This window comes from Pristis pectinata, unplaced genomic scaffold, assembly GCF_009764475.1.
Source record: "Pristis pectinata isolate sPriPec2 unplaced genomic scaffold, sPriPec2.1.pri scaffold_92_arrow_ctg1, whole genome shotgun sequence".
NCBI classification, from domain to species: domain Eukaryota; kingdom Metazoa; phylum Chordata; class Chondrichthyes; order Rhinopristiformes; family Pristidae; genus Pristis; species Pristis pectinata.
In genome coordinates this window covers 133,769-146,651 of record NW_026262576.1, presented here as the reverse complement: position 1 = coordinate 146,651, position 12,883 = coordinate 133,769, and the positions used below count along the sequence as shown (strand labels likewise).

The 12,883-nt window shown below is 59.0% G+C and overlaps 1 protein-coding gene across 1 annotated transcript in view; it reads right to left on the bottom strand.

Annotated features, from left to right (window-relative positions):
- Positions 1-410: 410 nt before the first annotated feature.
- Positions 411-12,883, bottom strand: part of LOC127567283 (perforin-1-like) — a 54,497-nt gene continuing 42,024 nt past the window's right edge. Inside the window, exon 3 of the mRNA XM_052009967.1 lies at positions 411-1,616. Coding sequence (XP_051865927.1) covers positions 411-1,616 — 1,206 coding nt within the window. The remainder of the gene's footprint in view (positions 1,617-12,883) is intronic.

Genomic DNA, 12,883 nt, shown 5'->3' with positions numbered 1-12,883 from the left:
AGGACCGGTGGGGGCGCGGGGTGTGGTGACCCGGGCTATCACGGGTGATAGTGCAAAGGTCAGGAGAAGGAACTGAAGGGAACGCTCCTGAAGACCTGGGCAACAGAGGGTAAAGGTCATGGGGATGGAGGTGAGGGAGCAAGGTTGAGCAGGGGAGGGTCAGGAGGACGGACCTGAGGGAGCAGTCCTGGGGAGAGAGGGTCCTGGGCCCGAGCGGGTAAAGTTGAGGGCAATGGGACCGACCAGTTGCCCACCTCAGAGGCCCAGAGGATGACGGGCACGGAGTCTGTTCCCCTTGAAAAGCATCGGGCAATGGGACTGATGATCAGGGGGGAGGATGTGACACCAGGCCCAGGGGCAATGGAAGGACAGAGTCGGGCTTGGGATTGAGGTCGGTGAGAGGCCAAGGGTCAGGGGTAGATAACTTTGAGGAGGGCGTTCCCCGAAGAGGAAGTGGGGGAGTCGGGCGAGGGGAAGGACTGGTTGGTCCACAGGAGCCCAGTGAACCCACGGTTCCCCGGACACGGGGCGTACTGACGGCAGGTGCGGCCGCGCAGGTGGGACTCACAGGTGAAGTACACCCGGTAGGTGACCTTGCCGTGCTTGAGGTAACACGTACGATCAGTGTGGCCAGAGGTCAGGGGCACCTGGCAAGTCCCCAGGTGTTCATTCCTAAAGGGATCTTTATCGTAGACCTTCACTGTGAGTTTCAGGTGGTTTTCGGCCACCACTGTACTCAGATCCAATCTGGCGTTCCAGCGAGGGTTATTGTTATTGTTCACCACCCAGGTCCGCTCACTGGCCTTCCCGTAAGAGACCACCACAAAAGCGTCGGTGCCACTAAAATAGTCACCCCAGAGGTCGAAGCCCCTCTTGACGGTGACCACCAGGTGCCCCGCGCCCTTCTGCTTGGCGCAGCAGAGACGGTCCACCCAGTTGTTCTCTGGGCAGAGGCAGGAGCAGGGGTCGGAGGGGCTCTTGCTCTTGCCGGTGGGGCAGGTGGTATTGGAGCAGTCCCGCCTCAGGGCGTTGGCCATGATGTACTCTCTGAGGTAGAGCCCCAGCTGGTCACGCCGGCGGTCACTGGTGGGTAACAGGTGATGGAGGGGGGCCAGCCGGTAGTGTACCACCCCCGGCGAGGCCTTCAGACTTTTCAGCCAGCTGGTGAAGGCGGCGGGGTCAGAGGAGAAGAGGATGTCCGTCTCCCCGGTGGACTGACCTCCTGTGGCCTCCGTCAGCCTCTCGCTGAAGGCCTGGTGGAAGCTGCTGCCGTGGCTCAGGGACGAGGCCTTCCTCTTGCAGAAACCCATGCCAGCTGTGGCCTTGCCTGCCTGAACTACCTCGTAACTGGCCTCTACACTCAGGCAGTCCTTCACCTCCTCGGCGGTGAGGCCCTCCACCGCCGCCTTGCAGGTGCGGATGGCCGTCACGTCCTTGAAGGAGCCGCCCAGATCCACCAACCGGATGTAATGTGTTCCGAAAGTCTGCACCAGTCGGCGGTAGTGGTGCCGGGCTCCCCCGTAGGAGGTGTTGGGGATCCGGCGCAGGTGGGCGGAGAACTGGGGCGCCAGGGGGGGTGGGTCCTTCAGCCGGTAGCGGTACAGGCGGCAGCGGACCTCGTGGCTGGCGAAGCTGTAGCGGTCTGATTGGGCTTTGCGGGTGCTGAAGGACGTGACCTTGGACTTGGAACCAGCCAGTGTTAAACCGACCGACTGTGTGGGATGGACGGGCAGCTTCAGGCCAACCTTCCAGCTGTTGTCCACACTGGAGCTGACCGACTCAGCCAGCTGGGAGACTGAGTGGAAGAGCTGGCTGGACACGGCCCGGCGGCAGTTGCGCTGAGCCCGCCAGTCCACCGCGGCCAGGGGGAGTCGCTGGCGTTTACCCCCCATCAGTGAGTTTCTGCAGAGAGTGCAGGCCCCATTGGGAAGCTTCCAGCTCTCTACGTCCACCACATATGCCCCCTTGCGGGTCAACGTCACCACGTCGATACCCTCTCCGGCCAAACTGGTCCCTGGTACCGGGGACGCGGCCTGGCACTCTCTGGCACTGCCCGTCTGGCAGACGGCACCCACACCCCCCAGGAAGAGGAGCGCACAGAGCAACGTTCCCAATCTCCGACCCATCCCGGGCTCCGTCGCCGTGTCGACAGGGCTCCCCTCGGGTAGCGGAGGGCGGTCCGTCTGGAATGAGAATGGGAGATGGGGGTCACCCATGGATGGCGCCTCAGATCCACCCCCTTCTTCACCACCCCTTCACAGGGGGCCCGCCCCCACCACCCACCCCTCCACGAGGGTCCCCTCCCACCATCACCACTCCACGGGGGCCCGTCCACACCACCCACCTCTCCACGGGGGCCCGTCCCCACCACCCACCCCTCCACAGGGCGTCCCTCCCACCACCAACCCCTCCACAGGGGGCCGGTCCCCACCACCCACCCCTCCACAGGGGGATCCATCCCACCACCCACCCCTCCACAGGGGGATCCATCCCACCACCCACCCCTCCACATGATGTCCCTTCCTACCACCCACTCCTCCACAGGGGGTCCCTCCCAACACCCACCCCTCCACAGGAGGCCTGTCCCCACCACCCACCCCTCCACAGGGGGTCCCTCCCCACAAAACACCCCTCCACGGGGGCCTGTCCCCATCACCCACCCCTCCAAAGGGCGTCCCTTCCCACCACACACCCCTCCACGTGACGACCCTTCCTACCACCCACTCGTCCATGGGGGTCCCTCCCCACCAAACACCCCTCCACGGAGGACCCTCCCCACCCCCCCACCCCTCCACGGGGGCCCGTCCCCACCACCCACCCCTCCACTGTGTGTCCCTTCCCACCACCCACCCCTCCGCGGGTGCCTGTCCCCACCACCCACCCCTCCACAGGACGTCCCTTCCCATCACCCACCCCTCCACTGAGGGCCCGTCCCCACCTCCCACCCCTCCACAGGGTGTCCCTTCCAACCACCCACCCCTCCACGGGGGCCCGTCGCCACCACCCACCCCTCCACAGGGGCCCGTCCCCACCACCCACCCCTCCACAGGGGGTCCCTTCCCACCACCCACTCCTCCACGGGGGCCTGTCGCCACCACCCACCCCTCCACAGGGGGTCCCTTCCCACCACCCACTCCTCCACGGGGCTCCCTCCCCACCACACACCCCTGCACGGGGTGCCTGTCCCCTCCACCCACCCCTCCACAGGGAGCCCCTGTCAACCACCCACCCCTCCACAGGGGCCCGTCCCCACCACCCACCCCTCCACACGGGGTCCCTTCCCACCACCCACCCCTCCACAGGGGCCCGTCCCAACCACCCAACCCTCCACGGGGATCCCTCCCCACCACGCACCCCTGCACGGGGTGCCTGTCCCCACCATCCAACCCTCCACAGGGTGTCCCTTCCAACCACCCACCCCTCCATGGGGGCCCGTCCCCACCACCCACCCCTCCAAAGGGTGTCCCTTCCCAGCACCCACTGCTCAACGGGGGCCCATCCCGACCACCCAACCCTGCACGGGGCCTGTCCCCACCACCCACCCCTCCACACGGGGTCCCTTCACACCACCCACCCCTCCACAGGGGCCCGTCCCCACCACCCACCCCTCCACAGGGGGTCCCTTCACACCACCCACCCCTCCACGGATGCCCGTCCCCACCACCCACCCCTCGACAGGGTGCCCCTTCCCACCACCCTCTCCTGCACGGGGGCCCATCCCGACCACCCACCACTCCACGGGGGCCTGTCCCCACCACCCACCCCTCACAGGGCGTCCATTCCCACCACCCACCCCTCCACAGGGTGTCCCTTCCCGGCACCCACTGCTCAACGGGGGCCCATCCCGACCACCCAACCCTCCACGGGGCCTGTCCCCACCACCCACCCCTCCACACGGGGTCCCTTCACACCACCCACCCCTCCACAGGGGCCCGTCCCCACCACCCACCCCTCCACACGGGGTCCCTTCCCACCACCCACCCCTCCACGGGGGCCCGTCGCCACCACCCACCCCTCCACAGGGGCCCGTCCCCACCACCCACCCCTCCACAGGGGGTCCCTTCCCACCACCCACTCCTCCACGGGGGCCTGTCGCCACCACCCACCCCTCCACAGGGGCCCGTCCCCACCACCCACCCCTCCACACGGGGTCCCTTCCCACCACCCACCCCTCCACAGGGGCCCGTCCCCACCACCCACCCCTCCACAGGGTGTCCCTTCACACCACCCACCCCTCCACGGATGCCTGTCCCCACCACCCACCCCTCCACAGGGTGCCCCTTCCAACCACCCTCTCCTGCACGGGGGCCCATCCCGACCACCCACCCCTCCACGGAAGCCTGTCCCCACCACCCACCCCTCCACACGGGGTCCCTTCCCACAACCCACCCCTCCACGGGGTTCCATCCCCCTACCCACCAATGACTATGGAGAGGAGGAGTGGGATGGAGAGAGTCTGGAAGTCGGTGGGGAGAGGGAGACCGTCGGGGGAGAGAGAGAGTGAGAGAGGGAGGGAGGGAGGGAGAGAGGGAGAGAGGGAGGGAGAGAGGGAGAGAGGGAGGGAAGGAGGGAGAGAGGGAGAGAGGGAGGTAGGGAGGGAGAGAGGGAGGGAGAGAGAGACCGTCATGGAGGGAGTGACCCTGAATGACATGGGGGGGGAGAAGGAGACGGAGGGAGTCACAGAATCACAGCACGGTTACAGCCCAGGGGAGGCCACTCTGCCCCTCCAGTCTATCCCATCTCTGTGTGAGGGCAATCCCACCGTTCCCACTCCCCGCCCTCCCCCCACGGCCCGTGGTTTATCCAGCTCCCTCTTCAACACCACGATTGAAGCTGCCTTCACTGCTCTCCAGGCAGGGAATCCCAGACCCCAACCGCTCGCCACTGAAGCAAAACTTTCCTCAGCTTCCTTCTGCTTCGTTGTCCGGTCACCCTGAGGCGGTGAGCCCGGGTTCTCGTCCCTTCTACTGATGGGACGACCCTTGGACTGTGGGATCCCCTCGTAGACTCTCTCCACGACCCAAGTCCCCCGTCCCTGGAATCACTCAGGTCCACCCCTCCTGCACCTCCTCCGAAGCCTTCGCATCTTCCCTCAAGTGTGGCGTCCAGAACTGGACACAAAACTCCGGTGTTTCACAAAGCTCCTTCCCGACTCCTCGTCTTGTGGACCGAGCTCAAAGCCCTGGAGCCCGTCGACTTTACAAACCACTTTCTCACCACTTCTGACGAACTGTTCACCTCTTCCCCCTCAGATCTCTCTGATCTTGTGGCCCTCGTTGGTGTCGTTCCCTTTCGTTTATTCTGCCTCCCCATTCTTCCCACCGAGATGTGACCCTTCACATCTCTCAGCATTAAACAGCATCTGCCGCCCCTCTGCCCATCCCATCTGCTCTCTCGCTCCCTCTCCTTCTCCCTCTCTCCCCCTCTCTCTCTCCCCCTCTCTCTCCCCCGTCTCCCCCCTCTCTCTCTCCCCCTCTCTCTCTCCCCCCTCTCTCTCCCCCGTCTCCCCTCTCTCTCTCTCCCCCTCCCTCTCTCCCCTTCTCTCTCCCTCTCTCTCCCCCCTTTCTCCCAAGCCTCTGACCACCCAGACCTCCAGGTTTTGTGCCGTCAACAGATCTGGGAACCGTGAGTCCTGCTCCAATTCCTGGTCATTCACGCACGTTCAGAAAAGCACCGGACCAGGTCCTGACCCATGGAAACTCCACTGACCATCTTTACCTCTCACTGCCTCGGTGAAGCAGCCGGCATAATCAAAGACCCCACCCACCCGGGACATTCTCTCTTCTCCCCTCTCCCATCTGGTAGAAGATACAGTAGCCTGAGGGCACGTCCCACCAGGCTCAAGGACGGCTTCTACCCCACGGTGATGAGACTATTGAATGGTTCCCTTATACGATGAGATGGACTCTGACCTCACGATCTACCTTGTTGTGACCTTGCACCTTATTGCACTGCACTTTCTCTGTAGCTGGGACACTTTACTCTGTACTGTTATTGTTTTTACCTGTACTACATCAATGCACGCTGTACTACCTCAGTACACCTTGTACTACCTCAATGCACCCTGTACTACCTCAGTACATGTTGTACTACCTCAATGCTCCCTGTACTACCTCAATGCACTCTGTACTACCTCAGCGCGCCCTGTACTACCTCAGTGCACCCTGTACTACCTCAGTACACCCTGCACTACCTCAATGCACCCTGTACTACCTCAATGCTACCTGTACTACCTCAGCGCGCCCTGTACTGCCTCAATGCACCCTGTACTACCTCAGTGTGCTCTGTACTAACTCAATGTAACAGCATCGTGTAATGAATTGACCTGTATGGTTGGTTTGCAAGACAAGTTTCTCACTGGACCTCAGTACAAGTGACAATAATAAACCAACACCAATATCCTCCAGTCCGAAGATCAACCTTCAGCTCTGATCTTGTGGCCCTCGTTGGTGTTGTTCCCTTTCGTTTATTCTGCCTCCCCCTTCTTCCCACCGAGATGTGACCCTTCACATCTCTCAGCATTAAACAGCATCTGCCGCCCCTCTGCCCATCCCATCTGCTCTCTCCCTCTCTCTCTCTCCCTCTCGCTCCCTCCCTCTATATCTCTTTCTCTCTCTCTCTTTCTGTATCTGTCTATCTCTCTCTGTCTGTCTCTCTCCCCTCTCTCTCTCCCTCTCCACCCCCCCCCCCCCCAAGCTTCTCACTACCCAGACCTCCAGGTTTTGTGCCGTCAACAGATCTGGGAACCGTGAGTCCTGCTCCAATTCCTGGTCATTCACGCACGTTCAGAAAAGCACCGGACCAGGTCCTGACCCATGGAAACTCCACTGACCAGCTCCCTCCAGTCCGGAGATCAACTTTCAACCTGCGCTCTCTGCTTCCCGTTACTGGACTAATTTTGCCTGTGCACTGTGGCAACCTCTTTGCGGGAGGTGCGGGTGAATCACCCCTTCCACCCTCCGACTCATCCCGGTCCCACCCTGGGATCTCTCCACTGCCCCCCACCATAAGGGCAACACCTGCCCCTACACCACCCCCGTCCCCTCCACCCAGGGACCCAAACAGTCCTCTCAGGTGAGACAGAGATTCACCCGCACCTCCTGCAACGGCATCGACTGCATTCCGTGCTCCGAGGGCTGCCTCCTCTATGTCGGCGAGACCAGACGCAGACTGGGGTACCCGTCTCGCAGGACACCCGCGCTCCGTCCGTGGCTGCGACCTGCATCTCCCCGTCGCCCGTCGCTTCAACTCCCCCCTCCCACCCCACCACTGACACGTCAGCCCTCGGCCTCCTCCGCTGCCGGGAGAATTCCCAGCGCAAACCGGAGGAACAGCGCCTCGTCTTCCCTCTGGGAACCTTGCAGCCTAACGGCAGGGACATTGAATTCTCCCACTTTAGGTAACCCCCACACCCACCCTTCCCCACAAATCCCCCCCACACCCACCCCCAACCATGTCTCTTCTTCCCTTTCCTAGCGTCTCTCTCTTTTTTTCTGCCCCCCCCCCCTTTTTTCCTCCTTACATTTGACCCGTCGCCCGGTGGATCTGCCCCCCCTCCTCCCCCCCGCACCTGCCCATCACCATCTCTTACCTGCGTCGACCTCTCACCACCCTGTGCCCACCCCACCTCCCTTCTTCTGTCGGCCTGTCGCTGCTCTGTTTTCCCCTCCTATATATCGGGCTCCCCCCTTTTCCCGTCTCCAGTACCGAGGAAGGGTCCCCGACCCGAGACGTTGACCGCCTGCTTTTCTCCGCGGATGCTGCCCGGCCTGCTGAGCCCCTCCAGCGTCGTCGTGGGGAACATTAATCACGTGCGAGGGAGAGGCAGAGAGAGTGGGGGAAATATTGGTCATGAGGGAGAGAGGGGGAGTTGGGTGAGGCAGTGGGAAATTCCAGAACATCACTCACCCCAGGGTCACAGCATAGGCTGTGGGTCCAGTGAGGGTGTCGTGGGGAGGTGGGGAGGGGGGAGAGAGGGGAGGAGAGATGGAGAGGAGGGGTTGAAGAGGTTTGGACCACTCACGGAGGGGTAGCGTTGCCGAATGGACACCCTCCTACCCCTGAGATATAGAAGTGGACCTACCTGACTCTGCTCTTCCAGGAACTCCGAGCTTCTCCCGGGTCTGCTCCGGCTGGGTCCTGTCTCCGTGTCTCCCGGTGTCCGGTTGGGGTCCGAGGTCCAGGTCTCAGCCCCGACCAGGTTCTGAGCCACTGAGCAATTCACGGACCTTCTTAAGGTGATGACCACGTCACCAGGAGGGGAGGGGCTGTCTCGAGGAGCTCACACCCATGGGCTGACCTCAGGCATTGGAACAGGAAGTGTCAGTGGGAGGCTCAAAGGTGGGGCCTGTTCCCAAGGTGACTCCTTCCCTCCCTCCTACTGCGGACAGGGACGGGTTTGGAGGGGAGGGGGAGGCGGGAGTCTGTGGAAGGGGAGAGGTGAGATGAGGGGCTTTGTTGGGTCAAGGAGTCGTTGGCTGCAAGCAGCCATTTTACCAAATGGATGGGATGGGGGAGGAGGAGAGAGGGAGAGAGAGAGAGAGAGGGAGAGAGAGAGGCAGAGAGAGGGGGAGAGGGGGAGAGAGGGGGAGAGGGGGAGGGAGAACGCTGGAAAGACAAGGAGATAAAGGTGGATTGAGAGAGCAAGAGAGAGAGGTGAAGAGACCGTGTCGGGCAATGAGAGAAAGAGGGAACCAGAGACCATGAAACTGTCAGAGAGGGTTAGTCATCCAGAGAGAGATCACGGAGATGAGGGGGAGGTGTGTTTGGACGTTGAGGAGGGCGGGCGGGGGGGGGGTGAAGAATAGGGGGCAGCACCAAGGATGGACGGGGAGGTGGTGAGTTGAGGATCCGAGGGTGGTGGATGGAGAGGGAAGGGGTAACGGAGAGACTGTCCAACACCTCCTGGCCCGATACAGAGACCGGGCCTTTCCTGGACCCTGAGAGGAGGGCAAGGTGTCTCCGTCCCACACCAGCCCTCCATCAGTCCGGGGAACTTGAATGCTGCGTCTCGACCTGGTGACAAACCTCGCCGAGCCTCCCCCGTCGTGTCTAAACTCCAGAAACAGCTTGTGTACGTGAGCCACAGGGAGCCTGGGGTCGGAGAATTACCATCAAGAATCAGCCTTGACACCCTCTCACTGAGGATCTCACACCCCGAGTCACCTCTTCCTGGTGGCCCGTGGCCACTAAATCAACTCAGCTCGGCCAGGAAACAGGGCAGGCATTCTGCCAAAAGGGCAAGAGTCGGCCGAGGCCGACCATGGGGAGGCTGGAGCTTCCCCAAGCGGGACGGTCCCTGCCTGATCAGCCCCGTTGCCCTTGGGACCCCGATTCGATGTCAGTCACTCAAGAGGTGCAGACAATAAGTTCATCAACATCCAGACAAACCGAGAACAGTCTCCACACCAGGGTGTGAGATTGCTGGTGAGAGCTCTGAACACAGTTTGGTGCCTCGTGAGCCCCGGCCCTTGCAAAGAGAGTTGAAAAGGGGAAAGTAAACCCACTGTTCCCGCCTCCCACAGCGTCAGTGCACAGCAAGATCAAAACACCAACAGCAAAGGAGTGAGGCGCAGAGACACCAGTCAGTGCACAGATATCCCTGGGTGTCAGGGATATCGAGGGCTGGGCAGCAGGCTTCGAGAAGCGTAAACAGGAGAGGTTCGACACGGACATCAGCAAGGCCTTTGATAAGTCCTGCACTGTAGGCTGGCTCAGAAGGGTAGATCACAGGGGATCCAGGGTGATCTGGCCAATTGGTGGAAGGAGGCTGGTAGTGGTGGGTCTTCAGTCTGGAGGCCTGAGACCTGTGGTGTGCCGTAGGGATCAGTGCTCGGTCACAGATATTAATGATTTCGACGATACGTAAGAACCGGGAGCAGGAGGAGGCCATCTGGCCCGTTCAGCCTGCTCCGCCATTCAATAAGATCACGGCTGATCTGGCCGTGGACTCAAGCTCCACCGAACTGCCTTTTCCCCAGAACCCTAATTCCCCTACTAGGCAAAAATCTATCTAACTGTTTAGTGAGGGATCCTCTACTGCTTCCCTGGGCAGGGAATCCCACAGATTCACCACTCTCTGGGAAAACCAGATTCTCCTCATCTCCATCCTAAATCTACTCCCCTGAACTACGTCCCCTAGTTCTAGTCTCACCCACCAGTGGAAACAACCTTCCTGCCTCTTCTCTCTCGTTTATCCCTTTCATAATTTTATGTTTCTATAAGATCCCCTCTCATTCTTCTGAATTCCAGTGAGTATAGTCCCAGGCGACTCAATCTCTCCTCATAGGCTGACCCCCCTCATCTCTGGAAACAACCTGGTGAACCTCCTCTGCACCGCCTCCAAAGCTGGTACATCTTTCCTCAAGTAAGGAGACCAGAACCGCACGCCGTACTCCAGGTGCGGCCTCACCAGTACAGTTGCAGCGTGACCTCCCTGCTCTTAAATTCAATCCCTCCAGCAATGAAGGCCGGCGCTCCGTTTGGCTTCTCGATAACCTGTTGCATCTGCAAACCAACCTTTTGCGATTCATGCACAAGCTCTCCCAAGTCCGTCTGCACCACAGCCTGCTGCAATCTGTCACCATCTGAATAATAATCTGATCTTCTATTTTTCCTTCCAAAGTGGACGACCTCACATTTACCAACATTGTTCTCCGTCTGCCGGACCCTTGCCCGCTCACTTAACCTATCTATATCTCTCTGCGGACTCTCCGCATCCTCTGCGCAATTTGCTTTTCCACTCAATTTAGTGTCATCAGCACTCGGCCCCCCCTTCCAAATCGTTAATGTATATCGTGAACAGTTGGGGGCCCAGCACCGACCCCTGCGGCACCCCGCTCGCCACTGATTGCCAACCAGAGAAACACCCATTTATCCCAACTCTCTGCCTTCTACTGGTCAACCAATCCTCTCTCCATGCTTAAACGTTACCCCGAGCTCCATGTATCCTTATCTTATGGGTAGGTCTTTTATACAGCACCTTATTGAAGGCCTCTGGAAATCCAAGTGTACAACATCGACCTGTTCCCCTCTTATCCACTGCACCCATTATATCCTCAAAGAACTCCAGTAAGTTTGTCAAACAGGATTGGCCCTTCCTGAATCCACGCTGTGTCTGCCTGATGGAGCCACTTCTATCCAGATGTCTCGCCATTTCTTCCTGAATGATAGTTTCAAGCATTTTCCCATTAAGCTAACTGGCCTATAGTTACCCGCCTTTTGCCTACATCTTTTTTTAAACAGTGGCGTGACATTCGCTGGCTTCCAGTCCACCGGGACCTGCCCAGAGCCCAGAGAATTTTGGTAAATTATCACAGACGCCTCCACTATAACCTCCGCCATTTCCTTCAGTGCCCTGGGATGCATCCCGTCAGGACCAGGGGACTCATCTAGTTTTAGGCCCAGTAGTTTGCTCATCACTAGCTCTTTAGTGACAGCGGTTGTATCGAGGTCCTCACCTCCCGTCGCATCCATAACATCTCTCTTTGGCATGTCAGACGTGACCTCCACCGTGAAGACCGACACAGAATAGTCGTTCAAGGCCTCGGCCATTTCCACATTACCCAATATTAAATCCCCCTTTCTCATCTTCCAAGGGACCTACGTTCACTTTAGCCGCCCTTTTCCGCTTTATATAATATAAAATCTTTTACTGTCTGTTTTTATATCTTGTGCTAGTTTACTTTCAGAATCTATCGTCCCTTTCCTCATTGCTTGCTCAGTGGTTCTTTGTTGCTTTTTGAAGTTTGCCCCATCTTCCAGTTTCCCACTGCTCTTGGCGAGTTTGTGTGTATGAGCTTTTAGCCTGATGCCTTCTTTTAATTGCTTAGTTATCCGCGGCTGGCTCTCCCCACCCTTCCTGTCCTTGCTTGTAACTGGAAAATACTGTTGTTGGGTACCGAGAAAAATCTCTTTGAAAGTCTCCCACTGTTCAACTGTCTCACCACAAGTCCCTCTTGTTTAGGCATAACACACAGGTTTTAGATCGAACCCTCCGTTTGTGTGAGAAATTCAATCAGACTGTGATCACTCGATCCCCAACTACAAGATCGTTAGTTTTACCCGTCTCATTGCACAGGACCAGATCTAAGGTAGCATGTTCCCTTGTAGGTTCACCGACGTGCTGTTCAAGGAAGCTGTCACGGATGCATTCGATGAAGCCCTCCTCAAGCCTGCCTCAACCTACTTGATTCGCCCGATCTATGTGGAAGTTAAAGCCCCCCGTGACAACTGCAGTTCCATTCCTCCATGCGTCAGATATTTCTTGGTTCACTGCCTGTATCACTGTAATTTTATTATTCTGTGGCCTGTAGACAACTTCCACCAGTGATTTTATTCCTTGGAGGTCTATTTGGAGTTCAGTCCAGAGAAATGCGAGGTGGTGCACTTTGGAAGGACAAACTCCAAGGCGGAGTACAAGGTTAATGGCAGGATTCTGGGCAGTGTAGAGGAGCAGAGGGATCTGGGGGTCCATATCCACAGATCCCTGAAAGTTGCCTCACAGGTGGATAGGGTAGTTAAGAAAGCTTATGGGATGTTAGCTTTCATAAATCATGGGATTGAGGTTAAGAGCCGCGAGGTAATGATGCAGCTCTACAAAACTCTGGTTGGACCAGAACTGTGTCCAGTTCTGATCGCCTCATTCTAGGAAGGATGTGGGAGCGTTGGAAAGGGGGCAGAGGAGATTTACCAGGATGCTGCCTGGTTTGGAGAGTATGCATTATGAGGAGAGACTTAGGGCTTCACTCTTTGGAGAGGAGGAGGATGAGGGGAGACATGATAGAGGTGTACAAAATATTGAGAGAAATAGAGTGGACAGCCAGCGCCTCTTTCACAGGGCACCAATGCTCAATACAGGAGGGTGTGGCTTTAAAGTAATGGG